At 39.3% G+C, this 24,248-nt stretch overlaps 3 protein-coding genes across 4 annotated transcripts; 1 reads left to right on the forward strand and 2 right to left on the reverse strand.

Annotated features, from left to right (window-relative positions):
* The first annotated feature begins 882 nt into the window (after positions 1–882).
* LOC115041595 (uncharacterized) lies at positions 883–6,753 on the forward strand. The gene is made up of 7 exons (XM_029499154.1): positions 883–1,298; positions 2,207–2,329; positions 2,464–2,577; positions 2,729–2,785; positions 3,784–3,948; positions 4,251–4,364; positions 4,511–6,753. The coding sequence occupies exons 2-7, from the start codon at positions 2,207–2,209 to the stop codon at positions 4,556–4,558; spliced, it is 621 nt and encodes a 206-aa protein (XP_029355014.1). The 5' UTR covers positions 883–1,298; the 3' UTR covers positions 4,559–6,753.
* Positions 6,070–12,839, reverse strand: LOC115041594 (uncharacterized). Its single transcript, XM_029499153.1, has 3 exons — positions 10,974–12,839; positions 10,637–10,758; positions 6,070–10,516 (listed from the first exon to the last, which is right to left on the reverse strand). Exon 3 carries the CDS (start codon positions 10,318–10,320, stop codon positions 7,942–7,944), a length of 2,379 nt encoding a protein of 792 aa, XP_029355013.1. The 5' UTR covers positions 10,321–10,516; positions 10,637–10,758; positions 10,974–12,839; the 3' UTR covers positions 6,070–7,941.
* Positions 12,840–12,953: 114 nt separating this feature from the next.
* ddias (DNA damage-induced apoptosis suppressor) lies at positions 12,954–19,929 on the reverse strand. Of its 2 annotated transcripts, none has more exons than XM_029498279.1 (5): positions 19,532–19,929; positions 18,931–19,092; positions 18,287–18,395; positions 17,621–17,772; positions 12,954–16,840 (listed from the first exon to the last, which is right to left on the reverse strand). In XM_029498279.1, exons 1-5 carry the CDS (start codon positions 19,651–19,653, stop codon positions 15,019–15,021), a joined length of 2,367 nt encoding a protein of 788 aa, XP_029354139.1. In that variant the 5' UTR covers positions 19,654–19,929; the 3' UTR covers positions 12,954–15,018. The 2 variants fall into 2 exon arrangements, with proteins under 2 accessions (XP_029354139.1, XP_029354138.1); XM_029498278.1 differs by having other exon boundaries at positions 17,621–17,925.
* Between the last annotated feature and the right edge of the window lie 4,319 nt (positions 19,930–24,248).

A 24,248-nucleotide genomic window follows, 5' to 3' on the forward strand; every position in this document is an offset into this window, starting at 1 on the left:
CTCATTTTGAGTTTTGAAAATCCTGTTTTTAGTTCCATTATGTGTTATAATTACAGCAGACACATTTATAAGATCTCATTTATGAAATATTGAAGTAAAAAACACGTTTTACAATGCTCTTCCCACATTTTTTAGAGTAAATCGTCATTTTGATGATTATCACCTAATTCTTTCCGTGAAAGATTCGATTGCAGGTCCTGACTAATTATGCAGTCTGTGTTGACTTTAATGTTGATGTGCTGTGTAGAGCTGATGTTTTGGACGCTAAGCAGTATGCAGTGTAATCAATTGGTTAAAAAAAATAGTAGTAGTTTGAATAAATCTGTGCAATGGACAAACTTTTCAATAAACTTAATTTGTTTGCTATGAATTATTTCACTCATTATTTTGATTTGCATTCCTCATAAAGGTTTTTGCAGCCACCATTCACCTTTTGTCTCTTCTACTGTTGGCTGTCAGTGGCTCAGTTCCTCCTCTGGTGTCTTTCTCAGCGCATCTTCAAGGGGGGAGGAAAGAAAAGCAACACTTCAATCTCACGCTGTTTCATATTTCAAATTAAAAAAATGAACTCTTTCCATTCCCTCTGTGTCCAGTCACCATCATTGGATCACATTTATTTCCACGCTGACCTTTTTCCTTTAAATCTGTTTCAAAGGTGAGGACACACAAAGCACACATTGTGCAACACAATCTCCCTTTCCTTCCCTCTCTTTCTACAACAGCTACATTCCTTCTCCTTCTTCAATCCCCATGTGTGAAGCGGTCACTCCTCCACTGATGGGAAGGGGCTCATCCTTCCTGTTTCTGCTCTGTGTTTCTGCTGAAGTCAACAAAAGTCTGCCTTTCCTTTCCAAGCCAGAATCACTCAAACATAATTATACAGATACACTTTCTGGTCAAAGTAAATGGGGGTTCAACAACAACACAGCTCTTTAGAGAATGCATGCTACTCAACAACACTAACAACAACCAGCTGGGAGTATTTATGATCAGAGTGAGGCTACTTGTTGGACACGCCACTTTTTTTTTTTTTTTAAACACACAACAAATCACTCCGCTGCAACTGCAAGAAGTAGTCCCTCGGAAAACCCGTTTTAAATCCCTACCATTCCTCCACTTCTGCCTGCCACATCCGCGAAGATCCGCAAAGGAAGCTCACCAGAGAATAATCGATCAGCAGTTTGAGCGGCTGATCTGAAGGAGCACAACATCCAGATCAGCGCTGCTCGGTGGTCCGCTGCTCCAGATGTGATCAGCCACTGCAGCAGGCGACAGCAGCGACTACACATCTGGACGAGGTCTGGCTCTTCTTTTGTCTCGCATAACTTTGAAGAATAACCTTTTCAGTTTAATTGGTAAACAGCCTCAGATTGACAGTGAATTAGCAGTTTAATGCGCTTGACGGGGCAAAAAGGAGCGAAGTGTTTTGATTCCAACATCGGGATTTGTTGGAGTTTGTTAATCTGCAAGCAGATAAAACCTCGTTTTATCCGGACTGTAAAATTATGCCACCTGTAAACTGCGTGTTTGGTTTTTTTTTTTTTAAACATGTATGCAAAGTGTAGAAAAATATGTGAATAGTCATTTAAACATTATAACACCAAGTTTAAATTTCTAAAACTATTTTGTAATGACGTCATGTTTCACGAGGCTCGACCGATTGGCTGCGGTGGGATCTGTTGATTCACTGTTTTTAATGGGGAACCTGTGGATACTTAATGTGGACAAAAAAAAAAAAAAAGACAAATGCAGCTCGAACCAAGAAATTGTGTAAGAGGATAAGACTTCACTATGAATTTCAAATGAATTTAGGGGAGTAAAAATAGAAATCACAGCTGGCATACATTTCCAGAGCTGATTCTAATAAAATGTTTGACAGTTCGGCTCATATTTTCATGAGTATAACTCTTCAGTAACGAAACCTTTACTGCACATTTGTCCTTGTATTAGTTTTTATGTGGCACAGTGTTAACAGCTGAGTACAGCTAAATAAAGAAAGTCCAGTGTTTAGTTTGAAGACTTCTTTTTACTATAATAAAAGCACTAATGGTTGAAATGTTAAAAAGAAATTAATGGTAGGTCTTAAAATTTCTTAAATTGTGCCAAAAACAACCACACAAAAATGTTGTTTACCAACTAAACCTGACTCCTTTTAGTGTGTTCATCTTTTAGTGTGTTTAGTTTGTTTCTGTGTGTTTGTCTAAAGATGTCTGCTGAGGCCTCTCATTCGACTGAGCCGTTGGGGAGTAATGCAACTGTGCAAGGCACCACGGTGGGGGGCAGCAAGCCTTTACACCGCTTCATTAAGGGGCAACCAAAGACTATCGGCGTGAGATGCACACACACAAACACAAATTGTTGTTTAACATTATTCTCAGATGACGACAAGTGATGCTTCTTTTGTTAGAGAAAAGAAAGAAACAAGCAATCGAGAGGTTATGTTTGTTTTTGATCTCCTCTCAGGTTATTGTGCTGATCTTGGGCACTTCCTTTTTTATCATTTCCATTGTGATGAAACAAGCAACTTCTGAGCATTTCACAACAATGATCCCACCTGGATTCTTGCTGGGAATACTGGTGGGTAGCTCAACAAGAGGATTTATATTTCTCGGATCATATTGGTTTCAGGATTTTAATTTATTCTCTGAGTGGAAGATAATAATACATAGTATGTGGCCAAAAACAAGGAAAAGATAATAAGACAGTTCTTCTTCTCCTCCTTTCACAGTACATCATGTGTGGGATTCTGTATGTTCTGACAGAGCACAATCCAACCAAGAAAACAGTAAGCTCTGTTTCTTTTTGGGAAAAAAATACATGGCCCTGCAGAGAAGACAGCTGAATAAAATCCGTCTTCAAATATGTTTAAAGACTTAAAAATGGTCTGGGTCTAAGCAGTTCTGCTACTGTGACCTGGAAACCACACATACCAAAAATAATAATAATTAATCTGTAATTTATGTAGGTGTCAACGACTTTTTTTGCAGGGCTATTGAATTTATCTGTGTACAGTGGCAAGGAAAAGTAATGAACCAGTCGGAATTTAGTTATTTATGAATAAATATATAAAAAGGTGAGCGCTTCATCAAAATTGCAATGACAGACAAACAGAATTGAATTTATCACATATAAATTACTGTGATTATATAAGTTGGAAACGTTACATCAACACCTCAGCTGATGACATTCTCGAAAGTTCACTTAGAAGATGGCACGGTGGTGCAGTGGTTAGCACACCGCAGCAGGGATCAAATCCAGGGTCTGGGATTTTTCTACGTTTCTCCCTGTGCATGCTGTCTTCCTGTTACAGCACGAGGTCGGTCGTTCTAAAATTGCCTGCAGCTAAATGTGTGTAAATGGTTGTCTGTCACTGTATCTACATCAGCGACTGGCTCTGATGAATATTGGATGAGTAGATACCTGGACTCGCCCAGTGTGAGCTGGGATTGGCTCCAGCATCCTCCCGCCACTCAGAAACAGATCGGCAGTAGAAGATGAATGGATGCATGGATACCTGGAACAGGACTGAGCAAGTCTGCAGTCCAATCAATGTTAGGCACATTGATTGATTGATTGATTGATTCATTCATTCATTCTCTACTGTTTATCTGTTTCTGGGCTGCAGGGGGTGCTGGAGCCAATCCCAGCTCACATTGGGTGAGGTCTGATGAAAACCACGTTGCTCAGAGTTCATATACTTTTTCTTGCCACTGAAGTACTTCCAGGATTTGTAAGTTGCTGCCTGTTTGTCCTTCATCTCTCTCTGCTGGTGTCCACGCGTAGGTCACCATATCGCTGGCTCTGAGTATTGTGACAATACTGGGGCTGTTTTGGTCAATCTTGCAACTCCTGCCTGGATTAATACATGGCATCTACTACAGACACGTTGAGTTTCTTGAAGACAATATGACAGAGCACGATGATCCATTAGGGACAGCATCTTATGAGGTAATTATTGTTATGGTTTATTTGATTTTGCTGTCCTGTTGATGGTCCCCCTTTATAACTTTGATGGCAAAATCAACTATTAAAATAAAAACTATTTTCCTTGTTATTCACATGACTAAGTTTATATTTATCAGTATGTACCTACTTAATGTTAAACACTTTAGCCTCTATACACTGTTTGGAAAAAAATTCTATCCAAAGGTGTAATGCACTTCACTGAATAGATATGTGTTCACTAAATATGAATATATTGCTTTGCTAAATATTACGATGACACGTTTGATGTTGGTGTGTTTTCCCAGACCATGGCATGGACTTTGGAGGCAATCTTTTTATTCTACAGTTTAGTTGGTGTAATTATTTTCATTACAATGTCAGTTCTGGCTGGGGCTGCTCTACGTTCCACAAAGAGCCAGGTAAAAACATCCACACACATTACAGAGGATACTGGGAGCTGCTGCAGGTCCCACTCACTGAAACATCATGTATAAGCTTAAAGAAAAGCTGCAACGTGACTTACCAACACTTCATTCAAGCGAGTTCCCCTTTCACTTCCCTTTAGGCCATCGTAATGATGACTGTAGCACCAAATGAGACTCCAGTTGAATGACCAGCTCAAGTTGGAGGCCTGCGGTTGGACAAGCTGAACAGAGAGAGGGAATGGGAAGCATACAGATATAGTATTTTTCTCTGCGGGAAAAATGTGATATGGGATTCTTAAATGTACCTGTTATCAACATGTTGTGGTCATTCTAGACGATCCATCAGTATTTGCTAACAGCACTGATATTCAGGCAACTTCTTGTTCAAACATCAGAGATTTGATGGGACAGATGACCTCATGAATGCTTTGATTTGGTCCTCCTCGGGAAAATGTATCTCCCTTGTTAAGCCCCCCCAGTCCTGTAGGAGAGTAACATTCACTGAATCATAAGTGAGCTTTATTAACCTATGCATGCTTTAATGACCTTTGGTAGCACAAACTGACACCATGTTAAAATCCATGTTACAGAAAACTACATCACACCACAAATTTCAAAGTAATCAGCATAGTTCCTTCTTTTAAATGTTTTAGCCCATAGAGTGAACTGAATGATGGCATCAAACCTCCACCACTGTATAGAAGATTAACCAATACTTACTCTGCAGTCCACGTTATGTTTACTCTACTGCACCACAGTACAAAGGTCTTAGTCTCCCGATGAGCTATTTGAAACAATATAATAACATACAACTGCGTTCAGTCATCAGCCAAAGGCAGGCTCTAAGTGGGAAAAGGATGTTGCTGCTTTTCTCAATTTATTTTTGTCATTAATAGATCAGTCGTGGGCCAATATTGAGAAAATTTTCACTTTGACTAGTGTTTATACTCAGGCAGCATGGCATTATTTACTTTGCTTTCAATCCTCAGTCACTCCAATTTGATCAGCTTGCTTCCAGGTCTCTATTATGTTCCTATTCCCAAATCTCCAGTTTATTCATTGGTGTAACCCATAAATAGTATTTAGTCTTCTTATCAGGAAACTGTTTCACTACCTACTTAAGTATTAGTATTCAAGAAATTATTAACCACTAATTAAGATTTATAATTCCAGGAGCAATACAAACTTCGAACATAATCATCTTGATTGCGCTTTAAAGCATAAATATTTGGCCATCCAAACCAATTATAAAATAGATTTTTATAAGATAAAGAGATTAGTATTTAAACAACTGTGGTAACATGTAAACATGAAATGCAATGTGAACAACTCCAACCACAAACATGTCACTCAGGGTGAAATGCTCTTGAGGCTTTTTCTATCCTAATGTGATCCTTTTCACCTTCAAACTATCCTCAGAGAACAAGTTTGGAAATTTTTGGCAGAACATGCACAGTTCGTGGGCATCGGTGGCACATTTATTTTTTATTTACCATGTCAGCTCATGTTTCAGCAGCAACTGTGCCGGAACAGCATGTGAAACATGGCTTTTAAGTCTCTCTGTAGGGATTGCAATGTTTTTGATTGAATAAATATATCTATAAAATCCAACTACTAACTACGGAAAAACATATTCATCCATCTCCATATTCAAAGAGTCCATCTCTTTTACAAAATAAGATTAAAGAAGAAACTTTATAATGAATCTCTGGTAGGTTTTATTATTTAACGCTATCGTAAGAAAATACATTTAACGACACATTTTCACTTTTAGTGCAGAAGGACTGTATCTTGTCATACCTTCCTATGGTGTACATCAGGCTCTATTAATATTATAAAGGAAATGTCAAATGTCTTCAAGATTACACATCATGTGGACTCCAATAAACAAATGACAAAAATCGCATGCATAAATAAAGGAATGGAAATGCATTTAAACTGATTTTAAAATTCGATCAATGCGTTTTAAGGAAGTTTATGATCACAGTTTGAAAACCTACAAAGTCTAAACAGGTATGTAATACATGAAAGGGAAGTTTCCCAAGTTGCTGCAAACTGCAGAAGATCGACGACGTATACTCAAATACCATAGGTAGTAATTTGATGTGTCACTTATGTTGTTGTTATGGGGTATGCCACTGTAAGCTCTCAGTGAAAACAATGTTGATGGAGTGTTTGTGATTAGTTATACTGTCTACTGATTAAAGGTGATCAGAATGTAAAGCTGTCAAAGAATATGCTATCAACATTTTCTCAGCATGATAAGATTAAACAATACCGTACTGTTTAAAACGTATTAATCTTTAAATTTCATGCATCTTGGCCTATTTTTAATAAATTAAAACTAAACCCATAACAAAGACTGCTCATTTCACACATGAAATTTGGTGTACATCATCTACTACATCTATTCTGACAAATAAATATTCTAAAGAATTTCTACATGTAGATGTTTTAAAATGATACAATTTCAAGCCTCTTGCAATTTTCTTACTCAGTGTTTGCCAAGTATTTGGTCATGACTGATTAAAGGTGGCACTAACAGTAAGTCACCTTCTCTGGGGTTACAAAGGTCAGGGGTTGAAATGCCCAGAGAGCTTCAGTCCTACTACAGCAAAGTAATAGCAATTAGTATATCAGGTATCGAAATGCCTTTTGAGTTATTTGGACCCCAGCAAACATATTGTTTTATCTATAGTCACCGACGAGAATAAGCTCTCAGTGTGTCAAAATTTATTTTCTCTTAGCTCTCTCTGTCATCTCTACAAAAACCTGACAGACATGGCTCATTAGCTGTTGAATGCTCAGCTCTGATGAACACTGATGAGCAATTGCGTGCTCGGAGCTGAGCAACTAGTGTAACAAAGTATTTATGGAGTTATGAGAGCCCTGAGAGGGAACACAACACGGGACAGCTAAACAATAAGCTCAGAATGACCATAATCAATGAAGCCGAGTAGAGCTGCAGCTTAATGTAACAAGTCTCTTTAATACTCTGTCATCAAATGCATCTTTCATACAGTATGCACATCAAGATTGTTTTTGCTACTTTAAACATTCATTTTGGTCTTCACTAACCCCAAAGGGCTGTTAAAATTGTAAATGTTTCACTACATTCGTCACCTAGTCATTAGGATTGCCGTTTGTTACTTGTCAGGTAGCAAACAGCTAAAATTGTGGTCTCCACATTCTATTCTAAATAAGACAAAAATCTCATCGTAGCCCATTTCACATAAGAAAATGATCATGTGTTCAGTCATTAACATAAAAATACTGATTACATTTTTCAAAAACTAATTAATAATTTATTTACTATATATATATTTTTTTTACTTTCTACAGTGTTATCAGTATTAACTACATTGTTGGCCTCAAGATGACATAAACACCCAGACATGAAATGAATCCGAGATTCAAACCTCAAAAATATCTTAATTTTCCTCCATTTTGTGTGTATACACAAAATGTGGAAGAAAATCATAATTTCTCTAACCTACTGAAAACAAATGAAAACATTTGAATCATACTAAAGTAAAAAGGCAAAACCGTTTTTTGTTTTCTCCACCTTGCCTCAGATGGAGGAAGTAGGGGGCTTGTGGAAGTCGATCCCCAGGGTGCAACGCTGGTGGACGCGCATGTGCTCTGTGACACGGTACTGTCGTGAAAAGGTCATAGGACAGCAGGGACAGGGGAAGGGCCGTACGCCAAGGTGGCTCCGCACATGTCTATTCAGAGAGCCTCGCTGGCTGAAGGAACGGTCACACAGGGAACACTGGAAAGGCTGGTGCAAAGGAGTTGACAGATGAGATGAAACGTTAGTTGGCGTGCTGACTGAAAGGCTATGAGCTATGCAGAGAGACAAGGTAGATGAGCTGGATGCCAGACAAGAACAGGCTGTCAGGGCAATGCTGCAGTTCTCATCCTCTTTAGGATTACAAACCTCCTCCATGACCCCGGCATCACGCAAATCAGCTCTCAGCCTGCTGTGCTCTTTTCCTTCTCCAAAATTAGTGTCCACAACCTCAGATAGTCTTGTGTGTGATATCTCGTCAAAATACTTGTCACAAAATTTTAATTCAGCTAGATTTGTTCTCTTGCTAGCTGCTGCTGCAGATGTCGCTTCAGTCTTTTGCCTTTTGGTAATACTTCTGACTCCAGTCCCAGATGTGTCCCTTTTGTTTTGCTTGTCAGATTTATGTTTGTGTGTTGTTAACAACTCAGCAGGTTTGGTGCTAATGTCCAGTAGTAGAACCTGGTCTCGTGTCCTTTTGGCAACGTGCTTCCTGTGTGCTGGGCTGGAAAAGTTTTCTTCCTCCTCGTCTTTGCTGGACTGTTCTGTATGATCAGTTTGGCCGAGGTGGGAGCGTTTGTGATCAGAGTCCTCCTGGGGTAGGCAGTGATAATGAAGATGGCCGTGGTATAACTGCCCCGCAGACAGACCGCTGTCCACAGGCATTGTAAAAGTTGAGTGCGGCTCTGTGATTTCACTGTCTGTCATTCTTTCCATTTCTAGAGATGTGTAGCGTTCAAAGGCAAGACCTCTAGTGATATTCCCCAAACTTGGTTCTTGTGTGCTACACATAGGTAAACTCACATCAGCACTGAGTCTCTCATCTTTCATAACTGTGTCGCTGTTGTCCAACTCATTTTCATGTTGACTGAAGACAGAATCTTGTGTGTTTCGGTCCCAACTGGTCTCAGGTTTACGGACACTACTATTGATTCCTGACAGGCACCTAATGGAGTAACTGTGCTCATCTTTGGTACCTCCCTCAGAACGAAAGTACTCACATGGAGAGTCATTCCCAGAGTCCTGCATAGGAAGTGGAACTACAGTTCTTGAGTCCGAAGAAAGCGCCTCTGCTGCAGCTGGCGTACAGCGGTCCACTGACTGACGCACGGAATGCACATCATCAAAACTGAGCTCAGTTTGCTTATTAAATCCCCTGATGAAGTCATTGCAGACCACATTCTCTGACACTGAATGCTCTTTACGATTCTGTTGTTGAAATAATTCACAATGAGCATGTCGGTCGTTATGATCAGTAATGTGGGATGATCCGTTGTCCATAGGCTGATCATTCTGTTGGATAAAATCATTTCGACTGCTGCTGTTATAATCCTGTTCTACCGTGTCACAATGATCTGTCCCGGATTTGGAGCACACATCCTGAATTATAAATTGGTCTGAGACATTCTGGTGGCCCCAAATCTGCGTCTCAGTGTGTTTTTTATTGTTTTTGTTATCCTGAGTCTGTACTTCCTCCTGAGTTCTGTGGTTTGTAGCAACATCTTGAACAACATCCTTGATTTGTGATGTTGGGACTGCTGATCTGCTGCAAATGACCGAGAGCTGAGATACCGGATGGTAAGGAGGCACCGAGGACACTTCTGCCAGCTGAAGGGTGGCTGCCCTGCTGCTGTGGCAGATGACAGGCACCGTCCCAGAGCATGGATGTGGGGAGGAAGAACAGGATGGACGGGAGTTTTTCCTGTCAACACCTGCTCTCAGTAGATTCTGTTCTGGCCTCTTCTGCCAAGTCGCTGGTATTGTATTGCCAGGCAAATGAAACTCATCCAACTCTTCAGATATCCCATGCACTCCACTGATGTTTCCACTGTCTATATTGTTTGCACCACACAGATGTGTTTCTATACCTTTAATACAGGAGTCTCTTCTGACCGAATGCATCCGAGCTTCAGCACACGTTTCTACACCGGCAGAAGATTGATGATTGTTTCTCTCCAGGGAGCTTGCCGAGCTTTGCTGAGTGTCTGTTTCTTTGCATCTTTGAAAATCACCGCAGTACATCGTAGGTGCATGCTGAGTACAGAAGTTTGCTTTATTCGTGCTGATTTCTCTATAAGGCTGATTCTCAGCACTTCTTTTATCTCCATCAGTCCCTTCAGTCTTTTGCCAAGCCCTGAGAGCCTCCTGCAGTTCAACCATTTGCAGGTGGCAGGCGGCACCGAGCAGATTGCAATAATTTTGATGGCTGCAAATGTAAGGCAATGTCCCTGTATAGATATAGTCCAAAACAAGTGCCAGCACAGATCCAGAGAGACACGGTGCCTGCAGTTCCACCAGGGCCCCAGTCGAAGACAAGATAGATGCCAGCACAGGACTGGAAGCAGCCAGCACACACCTGTGGGAGCAAAGAGCCCCTACAGGTGAGACGCTGAATAAAAACTAGGCTATCTTTTCTTCAAAATAGAAATAGAGGTGTCTTTTTTCGCAAAAATAATAAACAGTTTATGTCACTCACCTGTGTGCAGGATAAAGTTGACTTGGGCTCTGTCTCTGTCTGAGTACGCAGTCACAAAACTGAGCTTGTTCCCTTTGGAGGTTCAGACTCTTCAACAGTGATGCTGTGTAGCTGCTAATTACCTGGACAAAGGTAAGTCAGAGATCAGTCAGAAAGAGTTATTTCAGCTTTGGTAACAAGAGCAAAGAGGAGAAAGTCACTGAAAGACAAACAGTAGGAGGGCGCAAACACAAGATGTTTTCTCTCCTATGCTGCAGTCAGTTTAAAGGTCCCATATTTGTTTTAAGTCTTGATATTTCTAAGAACATATTTTGTAGTCTAAAGCAGCAAAACTCACCTCACTATCGTACCTCCCTGCCGCATCTCTCTGGAGCTCTAGCAAGAACAGGACATGTGGTAAAACTCACTGGCAGTGTCAGTAATTACCAAACAGACTCATTCCAACTAAAATGATCTGTCATTCCAGAAAAAAAAAATTTTTGGTCTCTAATATTAATATTCATGGAAGGCTAAGTTCATATATTGGCCCATGGCCTGGTGGCTTGTAGCTTGCTAGTTTTCTTAAACGTGTTTATCTAGCAATACTTTTTTCATGTTTAGTTTGGACCTGACAATGAGAAACATCAGGGGCTAATGGGGCAGCAATGATTAAACTGCAGTCTTCTTAGCACATTGTTTGACCAATGATACTTTTACAATATTTATATAGCACATACTTACTTTAAAATATATAAAAAGCTGTCAACAATATGGGACTTTTAAATCAATGCACACAGCAAATGATAAATACATACTTGCATAATGCCAATACATTAATTATTGTTGTCAATACATTACAGTATGAAGAAGCACTATAAAAAAAAAAGATCCAAATTTTAAACACTTGGTTTATACTTGGTTAATTTATCAGATAAAAGTCATAGAAGTGTTTAATAGTCTTAGATCAGATTGCTCAAAGATCTAAAAGACATAAATATTCCTTACCTCCATGTTAAATTGGGAGAGGAGCAACAAAACTCCACTAAAAATGTAGCGTGCAGAGTTGTTCACGGGTTCTCCGGCAATTCTGAGGAGTGCAAAACACTCGTGGTCTATATAACTGCAGTCTACTATCTACGCACACTGTCTCATTCGGAAAACAATCACACGCTTTTCATACTGGGAGTGTGCCATGATGCAAAAGGACAGGTGCTTTTAAGGAACACTGGCATCTAACATCAGAGTCTTGTTATGGAAAGGGACTGAGACCAGCCCACACAGAAGCACTACCAGGCCACAGAAGTGTATCAAATAGAGCCACGCTGTCTTAAAGTCGCCAGTCTGAAACAGTACATGGAATACATAGTGAATTCTCTATGGCAGCTGCCAGTTTTTGCTCTTTTCCTTGAAGAGTTCAGAGTTCACTTAACGAAACAGACTGGCAACTTGAAGGGAAAACTCTTGAACACACACATTATAAAACTGGATCTGCAATTAAGGCAGGAAATGGTTTAATATTCCTGCTTCACATCTCCCCTAGAGTTTCCTACTTCATTGTTAAAACTCGAATACAAGCTACTGCGGATGTGCTGTCGAGGAAATGCACGATGCATCTAGAAACATTTCCATCTGCTTTATTTCTAGATAGGTAAGCCTTTCCACTGTCAAAGAGCATGAGCCGCCTCCCGGCTGACGTTTTGTTGACAACTCCATACAAAGCCATTCCTCCACCCCTCCGCACCATGTGCTTGTCATGCCTTTTACCCAGGGTAGTCTAATGTTACAGCCGGCCCCCCAACAGTCCACAGGCTGGTAGTACATCTTCCCTGGCAACTATGCAATACAAATACTACAACACACACCATCACATAGTGAACCATTTAGATGGCACCAACTATGTGTTACTAATTATTTATTACAGAGCTCATTTTGGTACCAACTACAAGTATGTAAAGCACTGGGCTACCCACTGACCATGCTAACTAAATGGATTTTTATTTTATTTTTTTTTTTTAAGTGCTTGGTCCAATTAAATAAACCTATCCAAGTTCAATTATAATGTTTTATACAGAAGCAGAGTGCAAGAGGCCACACATGGTGGACACGAAGTGATCCAGTGTTTCCATTCACGGAGTGCTTGGTGGCATAGCTCACGTACTGTACTTGTTGCATGAAAAGCAGAGATGGTCTCCCTTGGCATCCACATGCGCACACAAACACATAAGCACAGGTGCAAATTTTGGAAACAAAAAAATTAAAAAATTAAAGACCTAATCTTAAATAACTGTTGTGTCAAAGCTATTTAAAAAAAAAAAAAAACACATTTTAAACAAGAACAGGAAATGACAGCATGTCTTGAATGGACATTATTGCTGAATCAGTTATAGTTTCTTAAAAAAGAAGTTCAAAGATTTAGTTGCAAAAAACTACAAAGTCATCAAGTACCTAATGTAGAAAATTTGACTTACTATGAGTTATTTTTTACTGATGCTCAAAGTGATATGTTCTAGACATCCCACTCTTCAAGACAAAACATCACAATAACTGCACAGCAAGGCTTAGTAACACTAAGAAAGCCACCACAGGGACATTTCTGTTGAGCTGTTGAATGCACCCATATAGCTAATATTCTTTTCCATGCACAAGGTGGGTTCATATTAACATAATCTCTTTTCCAAGCAGAAACCTAAGAGCAACACAAGCCAAGGGAACATTACTTTGTTATTTACTTGCATGAAGGACTTTTATTCTTTCTTTTTATCCATTTATTCTGCACAGCTTTCCTTGTATCACTTTAGGAATGGGTACCCCTTTGATTGTTTTTGGCAGAGACAACGGGAGAATGGTTTGGAGCCATGCTGGAAGCACTGTGAGGATAAAAGCTAGTTGCCAGGAAAATACTTAAATGTTATATGTATATTAAAGTACTGAACAGACACGCTGACCACAGAAACTATGAACATCTCCATTAAAGTGGATGCTTCAAGTCCATCCGGCAGCTGTTAAAACAGTCCACTCTAAAAGTCAGCAGTCATGAAAGCACATCCTCAGATCACCAATGCGTGTCCATAATTTCATGGAAATCCAAAGTCAAGGCTGAAAGTATTGGCATCTCTCATAATCATGTAATGACTGCAAATGAACCAAACTTACAACCAGATTACGTTAATAAATTATGAAAAAACGATACGGTGTGTGTGAAGATAAAATAAATTTCATGCCTTTGAATTACTCCAACAGCCATTGGTATGGGGAAAACATGGTATTTTAAATAAAAAAGATGCTGTAACATACCACACAGTCTCACACAGACATATCATTTCATACCCCCCTGAATAAATGCCAACCGCTGCAACACATACAGTACAAGACTCCAGCTGTTTCCATTTCGTCCCATTTCTATTTTTACACATGTAACATCATCCTCATCTTGCTGTCTCTTTTTGACCCACATATACAGAACATTGTAGAGATTTGGTGGCTGCTATTCTTAGCGCTTTGGCATGGCACTGTACAAAGTGAGCCCTAGAACACCCCTGCAAAAGTACACATAATAGCAACAGGACAGTATGTCAACTAAAAGGAGTACAGCCAATAGAAGTACCACGAAACACAGTCAGTCAATCTGGATTGCACGGCTTTCAACAGTGAGACAGCGTCTTGCAGGCCTTGGGGACATGCACACTGCACACCAACCAGCAACGACATTATGACCATCTGACTAATGTGTGTAGGTCCCCATTTTACCACCAAAAAGCCCTGATCTTGTAGCACACACAAGATTATGATTCAATGATGCCAGTAATGATGGTGGAAGAGTACAAACAGCTGTAAACAGCAATAAAGTCAATCACAACGTGGGTTGCTGGTCTGAAATGCAAAAATCTGAATTACTGATTTACCAGACTAGACTTGAAGGAAATATGATCAGAAACTCCAGCAATAAATAACTGCCAGAATTTAGCTGAGCATTATGACAGAGACCATTTTAATATAACAATGTTTCAACTTTATTTTACCCTATCAGACATTTGTGATAAATTGAGTCAACCTTGACATCTGATCAGCAAATTCTAATCAGTTTATCTAGAGTGACTTTTACGGCAGATGTATTGAAATTCACTCAGGGGATTCTGACATATTCCATTCACGAGAACATAAGGTCAGCATAGCCTTGAATGATGACTTTTCCCGCCAGAATATTGTCAGTTTATCTTTGAGTCAAAGTGAATATTTGTGCAAAATGTGCATACAATTAATTTTTCATATTTTCATTTTATACATTCAAAAGGCCAAAAAATAAAATAAAATAAAATAAAAATAAATTCATCACCTAGATGGTGCGTTCATAAAAATGGGCAGAGGGACAGCTGAAACACATCTTGGTACATCTTGCAAACCCCTCACATGGAGTTGGAGAATAGATCTCTAGACCAATCACATGTCTGGTTTTCATTATCAGAGAGGTAGCCGTTTGATCCATTCAAACACCCCTCGTCAACAATCTCACTGTCACAGCTCCCTTTTTGTCCCAGACCTGTCTGTGATGATGAATAAAGATCCAAAACATTTTCTTTACAACTAACTCCAAGTCTCTGTTCAGCTTTCCAAGTACAACTGACATGGCTGCTGCTGCTGCTGCTGTTCTCGGTTTGCTTTCTTCTTGTTTTTGCAGGAGTAGGAGGGACAATTACTTCATTGTCTTCATAATCACAAGCAGTTACATCACAAAAACTTGAGTCCCCTTGGTGGTTAATCCTGACTGTAGAGCCTAGGTTAATAACCCTTCTCCTCAGGTGCTGCTGAGCCAGTGGTTGATTTTTATGCTTGTCTGGTTTCCAGAAACTCTTTTTTGGGGTAAATTTGTGGTTGTGTCTGCTGGATGTTGTGTTCCATACCAAGTTTTCTTTAGTAGACTCGGTCCCACATTGGGACAGCCGTTTCCGTTTACACACAGAAGGAATGATTTTCGCTGGCTTTTTACTGTTCAACTCAGGCAGATCGCTGGACAAAGTGCACAGATCTTGACTCTGTGGTGAACTCAATTCACAACCAAACATTGAGGAGGAGACAGGAGAATCCGACACAACACATACTTTTACAATTGGGGTGGACTGAGCAGGAGGCATGAATTCAAGACTTTGTGTGCCTGATGGAATTAAACTGTCTCCATTCATGCATTTATTCATTTTCAGTATCTGCTTGTTTGGTGTTGCATGTGGGCCATTAGCATTTTCACTTGTTAGGTGCTGTTTGTCTGGAGTGGTAAGTGGTGGGGAAAAATCTGTGGTCATGCTGGTAGCTTCCACATTTAGGTTGAGCGTCTTTGTGTCCGTATCACTCACAGGTGAGCTACTGAATAGGTCTGCTGAACAGTCATAGGTATCCAGCTGCTCTCCTTCGTTCTCTGGAGACAGAGAAATTGTTTCTTCATCCTTCTGATGATGTTGGTGGAAACAAAAGCTTCTGGTTTTACTCTTGTTTACGCATCCAACCGAGTTTCTGCATACCCTACCAGATAGATCATGCCTCTCACCTTCAGTGGTCGATGCTGGGGTATTAGTGATATCCAACAGCAGTCGTGATTGGCTCGCTGTTATCTTGGTGTTGCTTTCAAAAACAACAGCTGATACAGTTGACATGTTTTTGTCTTGTGTTCCAATTTCCTGATTGCTTTTTACTGTTTTGCTCTGATTTTGCACATTTCGACATGGCTTTGTTTCACCAACAATGTCAAATTCTTTGTTTTTCTCACACAAAAACTCTGAAAGACTCTCAGAAAAAGGCAAATCCTCCCAAGCCAAGGAGCTTGACGAAAATGTTTTGGTGAGTTGACTTGTAGAAAATAACTTCCCCTTATAGCCGAGTGGTGAAACAATTTCTTGCCCACACTCGGAGGGACTAAACCAAGGATTAAGAATGGGACTGTTTGCAACAGCTTCACCAGTAAATGTGTGTTGATTTTTGGAAAATGATGGAGTGCTGTAAGAGCAATGATCTGGAGAAAAAAGGGTTGACAGCGTTCGTTCCTCTGTGACTTTTTGGTTCTCCTTGAAGCCTCCCAGCACATGATGCAGGGTTTTATTTTTGGCTACCTGTAGGCTGTTCTCATCTGCACTGACCTGGGAGCTACAGTCTTCCTCCTGCTCCGCTGACGAAGTAACTAGCCCCAGTGATTGTTGCCACGGAGGGGTCGGAGTAAGAATGCTGTCTCCGTGCTGTGATCTGGATAAAAAAAGAAAAATAGATGTCAATAAATCTGAAAAATAAATAAATAAATAAATATATATATATATTTAAAAAAAATCACACATCTTTATAAAATATATATATCATATATATATTAATATTATAAAAAAGCCTGGCATCTTTGCAGAAGAAAAGAACAGAGAGTGGGTTTCAGAATTTCCAGAACATAAGCATGGTGTAATTTTGAGCATGCTAGACTGTACACAGCGAGACAAGCTCATCCCATTTTAAATGTTTCTTTTTTCCATTTCAGAGTCTCAACTTTGCATCCACTATCTACACAGAAAAGAAAATATGCTGTTGTTACTTTCATTTCAAATTTTTTAGTCAAACCAAAACCCACTGATGACTAATTTCTGTCTGGCTCCCAAAGTCTCTGCCGGTCATCAAATACTTTTTATTATGAGGATAAGAGTAATGAGGGGGAAGAGGGTCAACTCCATGAACTTCATGCAGCAACATGTTCCTGCCTATACCCTCCCCCCAATGCCTATCTATCTCTCTCACTCACACACAACCCAAGCAGTCAAGGCAGATGGCCGCCCCCCCCGAGCCTGGTTCTGCTCGAGGTTTCTGCCTCTTAAAGAAAGTTTTTCCTTGCCACTGTCGCCAAGTGCTTGCTAATTTTATAAAGAGTTTGGTCTAGACCTGCTCTATGTGTAAAGTGCCTTGATGTAACTTTGTTATGATTTGGCGCTATACAAATAAATCTGATTTGATTTGATTTCATTTGAGTAGTGGTCTGCAGCTCCTTACCTTTGCAGTGACAGGGAAAGAAGACGTGAGGCAGAAAATGTATAGCTGAAGGTGCTTTCTTGGGATTGATGAGGAGCCAACAGCAGGGTTGTTTCTGGGGGTCTGCAGGTTTTGCTGGGGTCCATCATTCCCAGCTCGTACTCTGCAGCTCTCTGAAGAAGGATTTGATAATAGCTGACTACTGTGAAGGCTCCGTTGCCTGCGGCTTTGGGGAGAATCATCTGACTGGCGACAAACTGGGGTCTACCGCTGGAGACATTTGTCCCCGACCCTCCAAACCAGAGCCCACTTTCTGTTCCAGTTACCTTCAGGGTACAAACTAAATTTGTGATGCTTTGAATCAAACAGCATTGAACAAATAAAATTGAACCAAACACATATATTGTACAGGTAAAGAGGAGAAACAATTATTTGATAAATTGAAAAGTTTTTTTTCCAGTTAATATGTCACAAACACTAATGAATTTATCTGTTTTTGGAGTAAAACTGGAATGCACAGCCGCACAAATCACAGTTAAGGCTTAAACTATTTATTTCTAGCTTTAATTATAATAGCTTAGAAATGTCTTCTCGAATACACTTAGTTTAGTTGTGGTTCAAATCAGCATTAGTATTAAAATATGCCTTGCACAAGCTATTATATGTAATACCCAAAAGCATTAGTACCTTTATACCAAAAATGAAATGTCTTCCAATGAAACAGTCTTTCACAGCCTTCATCAAGAGTGTGGCTTTAGTTGGTGCTCCAACCGGCCCATCCATGTTCTCCACCAATCTACCAATTGACAAAAACAACAAAAAGTCACACCACAATCTTCATCCGCTTATCTGGGGTCAGGCCACAGGGTGGCAGCTTCAACTTTTTACATAGCAGGATAAAAGATGAGCTTTTGAAAAATCCCTCATTAAAAAGGGCTAAAATACGTTTTGCTTTATAGCTGTATCACCAAACTTGGCAGCAACAGTTCAGTAGAAATATTCTGTGCAGACCAGGTCCAGATCATTCTATGTTTGAAGCACTCTACACAGAAACTAGACCAAAACTTAATATGTTGATATCTCATGAGGTCATAAATAAAACTAAACCTGTGTGTGTACAATCTCCAATATAAGAGTTAAATAATGTGGTGATTCAGATACATCCAAACAGGATCTGACGATTGAACTGAGTGATTTAAAGATACCTTTAATTTGCTGACAAAAAATTGATCAGAAAACTAAAAAGAGAATGATGTGCATGCTTCAAAATCAAAATACTAAATTAACCAGTCAACAGAACAAGTAGTTATTTCAAAATATTCTCAGCTCACCTCCGTAATCCACTTGCATGGATACCAAAGAATGGGTTGAGGCAGGTCCCAAATACTGTTACTCCAAAGATACATGTGTGGTGGGCCACCGTCAGTGACAGACGATACCTGTAGTCGACCTGCTCCCGTACACAGCTGTAACCACATCTGGCACATCTGCATCTGTAGTGGACAGACCACGTGTCATATTGTGCATCAACGATTTTCATCTATTTCTTTTAAGCTACATCTGATCTCAGGTTAGTAAAGCACAAATATTTAATCATTTTCAAGTTTACATGGGATGGACTCTGGGTAAAGGTTTTTTTGTGTTTGTTTTTTAGAAAAATAGTATTTTTTTTTCTTTATTAATGCTCAGTTCAACAATAAATGTTCTAAAAACAAGGCATTTTAAACTGTAATGTAACATTACATACTGTTTTTTTTTTCTTAAAAAATGACTTATATACATGCTTTGATCTATTAATTTGTAAGATATATTTGGGGGGTAAAGTGTCAAAGATGGGTGAAGTTCTCACTACGTTGGATTTTGAGTTTGTAGATATTTTCCAAAGTCAGAACAGCAGAAGACTTTTGACGGGCTGGATGTTTGTGCTCTTACCTCGTCCTGTCCTGCTGCTCCACATCAATCCTTGAGAAGCAGCCTTTGCAGCAGGGATAAAACAAACAGCTGTCCTGTACAGACAACACGGCACAGTCCACCAGAGCCCGTCTCACAGACATTTAGCCTGCGACCAGCCGAAGAAATTCACCTTTTGCTCATCTTTGTCCGGTCTGGGCCTGAAGCCGAGCTAACATGCTAACAGGCTAACATCTCACAGAGCGCGCGGTTTGAAAGCTAAATGTGTCAATAATAATAATAATAGTAATAATAATAGTCTAATAAAGATATAACCAAATATGCCAAAGTGCAAATGTAAAAAACAATGACTGCCAGTCAGACTACAGAAACAATCTTAAATGTAAGTTTGACTTCATTTTCTGAATCTACTTCTTCACTAGGCGACGGAACTTCTTCTTCTTTTGTTTGAGCTTCCGGCCGACGGAGAGTCTCCGGCAGCTACCGCCACCTGCTGGATGTTTGAGCAGCTGGCAAGGACTCATGATTTCTATTTTCTAAAAAACATTAGGGATGTGTGTTTCAAAGAGAAAGTCGGATTAGGAATAGTAATGTATTGGGAGCATACATTTTTTACCTGCCAGTAATTTCCCTTTAATATCGTTGTGACTCTTAAAGATTTGTTTTTTTTTTAATGGCTTCCAACAGAAATGGTTAGGGCATCCTTTTCCACCATCTGTTGTGAGATATATATATAATCTTTATTTATATGAATCTTTTTATAATACCATCTTCAGTTGTATTTGATTGTGTAACATGCTGTATTAAAAATCTAATGCAGTGTGTAGTTTCATTTCTCCTTTGCACCTTTGAGTCACCCCCTTTGTGCTCATTTTGTGTCTAATAATTGATTTTTACAATAATGGGGGAAAAAAAGAAAAATTCCTGTCATTTTAATAGAAATGGCTCATCTTGAACATACCATGGGTGTGTTATTTGACCTCTGGGCCTGGCTGCCATTTTACACCAGGGACCACTTGTGAAATTGAAGCAGAAAATTCCCTAAAGCCCAAAAGGCATTTTTTTTCACAGATCTCAATACTAAATTAGATGTCTGTAAAACCGTTGACAGGAAATTCCCCCACCCATACACAGTCAATTATTTATTGACTTATTAACTGCATAATTTGAATGGATTCTGTCATTTTCTGTGACAACTACTGTTCACTGTTCAACATATTTGAAGTTCAGACACGCTGATCAGTGGGTGAGATACGCTTTATTACAACGTACACCAAATTGTCAGTGACATTATAATCCACCCTGATCTAGTGTTGATCATGTCTACTGTAAATAATTCATGTAGTAGAGAAACAGCTGGAAATGTTGTCCACCAGGTTACCACAAGGGGGCCCTGGATAGCACCCCCTTCCAACTATGAGAGTCAGCAACCTGTAACAGAGCAGGAGGACAAAATGAAAACGTAATACAGTTAGATTGATGGATGCAGATACCACACAAACGGCTGGAATAAGAAGTCACTTAAAATAATGGCTCTGCCATTTCTTATTATGTTCAACTGTCTCACCTGCATTCTTTTTTGAAGAAACCTCAACTTCTGGTTGAGACATTCAATCTCCTAAAATAAGACAGACAGGCCATGAGGAACTGGATGTATAGAACCATAAACATATATCTGTGAAAACATATATTTAACTACGGTAATTCAAACAATACAATTCATTTAACCACAGTGAATGCTATCAGGAGTAAGTAGCGAGGGTTACAATCGTACTGTAAACACGGCTCTGCTTAGCATCGTGTCCTCTGTTCGGGAAGGTCTAAAAGTCAAAATACCTGGCTTAGTTTTTCAGTGCGTCTCAGTTTGATCTGAGGCAGAAGCTCCTCCAATCTCTGAATCTGTAGTAAAACAGTAGAAGTCATCTTCTGACAAGTAATAACAAGGCTTTAAACTAACTTAAGGGTCGAGCAGAAATTATAGTATTCATAACAAAGCAGGCAAACACAACCATGATTGTTACAAAACACGTAACTATTCATAGTTAAGTCTTAAGTGTTAACTGTTCTATTCACATCTATTCACACAAACAAATTTTACTGCCTCCCAGCAATCCTGTAAACTCTGCCATTACCAAACCACTGGTAGTTACTTATTCTGCGCCCTACCCTCCTGTCAATAGTTTGCAGTCGGGTCTTCATGCTCTTGTTGATCATAGTCATGGGAATGGTTCTGGGCTTGGGACACACTAGGGACAATGAAAATAAGAGTTGGTCACAGTCAAAAGGCTTTTCCCCAGGTTATATTATAATATACAAAAAACTGAAATGATAATACTATATTTCTGAAGCAGCTGTCATATGTACTATAGCAGTTTTGGAATAGTTTTTGTTTGTATCTAAAGTGTGTGATTAAATGGCTTGTTATTGAAGCCAAGAGAACAGGCTCCTCTCTAGATCTTGAAGAAACCCTAACCCTAACCCTAACCTTTCATAGACATTATTGACGTCATTCTTACCATGCTGAAATGTCTTTGCTACCTCGAGGACATAAGGCCTGCGGTGAAAAATATATGTTACCAGTTAGCATCAGTTAGTGCTAATAAATGTATTCAATCGATATATAACAAAACATCCAAATGTAATAATCCTCACATGTGTTTGTTGTTGGCGGGGAGTAAGCTGTTCACAGTGATCAGAAAGCCACGGTGGTTCCTTATCTGCACACAGATAAAAGCCAAAGGTATTCAAATCACTGTGCTTCTGACAACTCTAACGTCATAGTGGTAGTTTCATTTTAAAACAAAAGCTGTATTCTCTGAGGACACTGTTGCCAGAGGGGGAAATTAGTAACTAAACCTTGAAAATTATATCAGAAGAGTTCAGCCCAAAGGTGGTAATGATGATCTGGAGAGAGAGACAATATAAAATGATGTGTGAAAGAAACAGTGCAAAAAGTCAAACACTTTTTAAACACGTTCTCATTGTTTTCTTTTTAAAGATTGAACACGAATAATTGAATGACTGAGCATATTAGAGTTAACAGCAAATTTACCTCTACATTTGTACATTGTTTGTTCAAGGTCTATACATTTAAACGTATTACATTCTGTTTCTGTGTAAAACAACAGGAGGACCACTTTCAGACCTTTGTAGTGACGCTGACATCAGCCGCTGGAGGAATGGACACTTCTCGAAGAGCCACCACTCTGCCATCTACAACACATATAATGCCAGGATGACACACGATTAAACATTTGACCTTATGGCCTTTGGAAAAGTGCTGTAAGACATCATGACAATGATTCATTTATTAAAGTAGTTTAGAGGCCAGTCACGGTCCAATATGAAACTTAAGATGTGGAAACTCTAAACCTCCGGAGCAGATACACCAAGAAAGGAACTGGCTGACCTGTGATCTGCGAATTTTGTGGCAAGACCAGCCAATGTAAATATCATTAATCAGTATTTTATATGTTGTTAGACATGTCAGGCATATAGCTGCCATTTTAATGGGTTATTATAAAACAAAAATAAACTTTATCAGCCCCTTAACAGTTCACATTTTCCACCATGAACCCATGAATGCTTTATCCTTTATCAGCATGTACAGGTGCAGAACTGACTCTCTTACACATTATGAATGCCTTATTAACACAAACATCCATACATATGAGCTTTAATTATTAACCTTAACATTTTAGTAAAGAAGCGGAAGTATTTTACTGGCAAACCATCAGTAGTTCACGCCATACTCTCTTTGGTTTGCCTTCAGAGGTGTGAAAATAAGCTCATAACACTCAACAGTCAAATGCAGCTGTTCCTCATTTCTATTTATGGATGAGATCTTTATCAGCTGCACCTGCTCATTCACTGTGGTAAAGACTAAAACGCTAAACTCAGAATAACTTTGATTTACACCGTAATGTGAGGAAAAAAAAAAAAAGAGAGAGAGAACAGCATCCCCCATTTTCATCAATGGGCTGGATGAGAGGGCTGGTTGCCTTGGATACGAGACTCAGGCTTATCAGTGGCTGAAAAAACCTCATCACTGATTGTAAAGTAAAAAAAAAAAAAAATAATAATAGATGAATAAAAAGTAAGAAAATGACAGAAAACTACTAACCGTTTTTGTCAAGCCGTCTCAGCGCGATCCAAGCTTTAGATGATTTATTAAAATCTGAGTTAGACATCTTCATTCCCGCTGAGCCGCCACGAACAGACCGGAAACCACCTGCTACATCCGGCCTGAGACTTCCAAAGTAAGACTTTAGAAAGTTATCCTACTCAAATCAGGAGCAATATGAAATGACCAATATAGTGTAGGAAAAAAAATTATATTTAAATACAAAAAACAAAACAAAACAAAACGAAACAAGAAATAGCAATTATAAAACCTTTAAAGTAATCTTGAAGCCAGTGTACTTTATTCTATCGGTGCCATTATGCCCGCTCAGATCTCAGATTAATACTAATAAATTACTTTGGGCTCACTTTAAAACCCAAAAGTACGATGTGTGTCACTCAAGGCCACTGACATCAGAACATTATTTAGTCATTAGGCCTTAAGTGCATCATGAAAAGGATAAAACTCATTTTGGAAATCTTTCGATTTGGCCCACTTATCTGAAAGGTTTTGGACTTGAACGTTTCAGTGATTGCCCTCCTTTCTGCAGATTCCCATGCTTAGCTCTTGGAGCAGGGAGGTAATACGAGAACGGAAAAATATCCATATATAGTT

This window comes from Echeneis naucrates, chromosome 3 (genome assembly GCF_900963305.1).
Source record: "Echeneis naucrates chromosome 3, fEcheNa1.1, whole genome shotgun sequence".
Lineage (NCBI taxonomy): Eukaryota > Metazoa > Chordata > Actinopteri > Carangiformes > Echeneidae > Echeneis > Echeneis naucrates.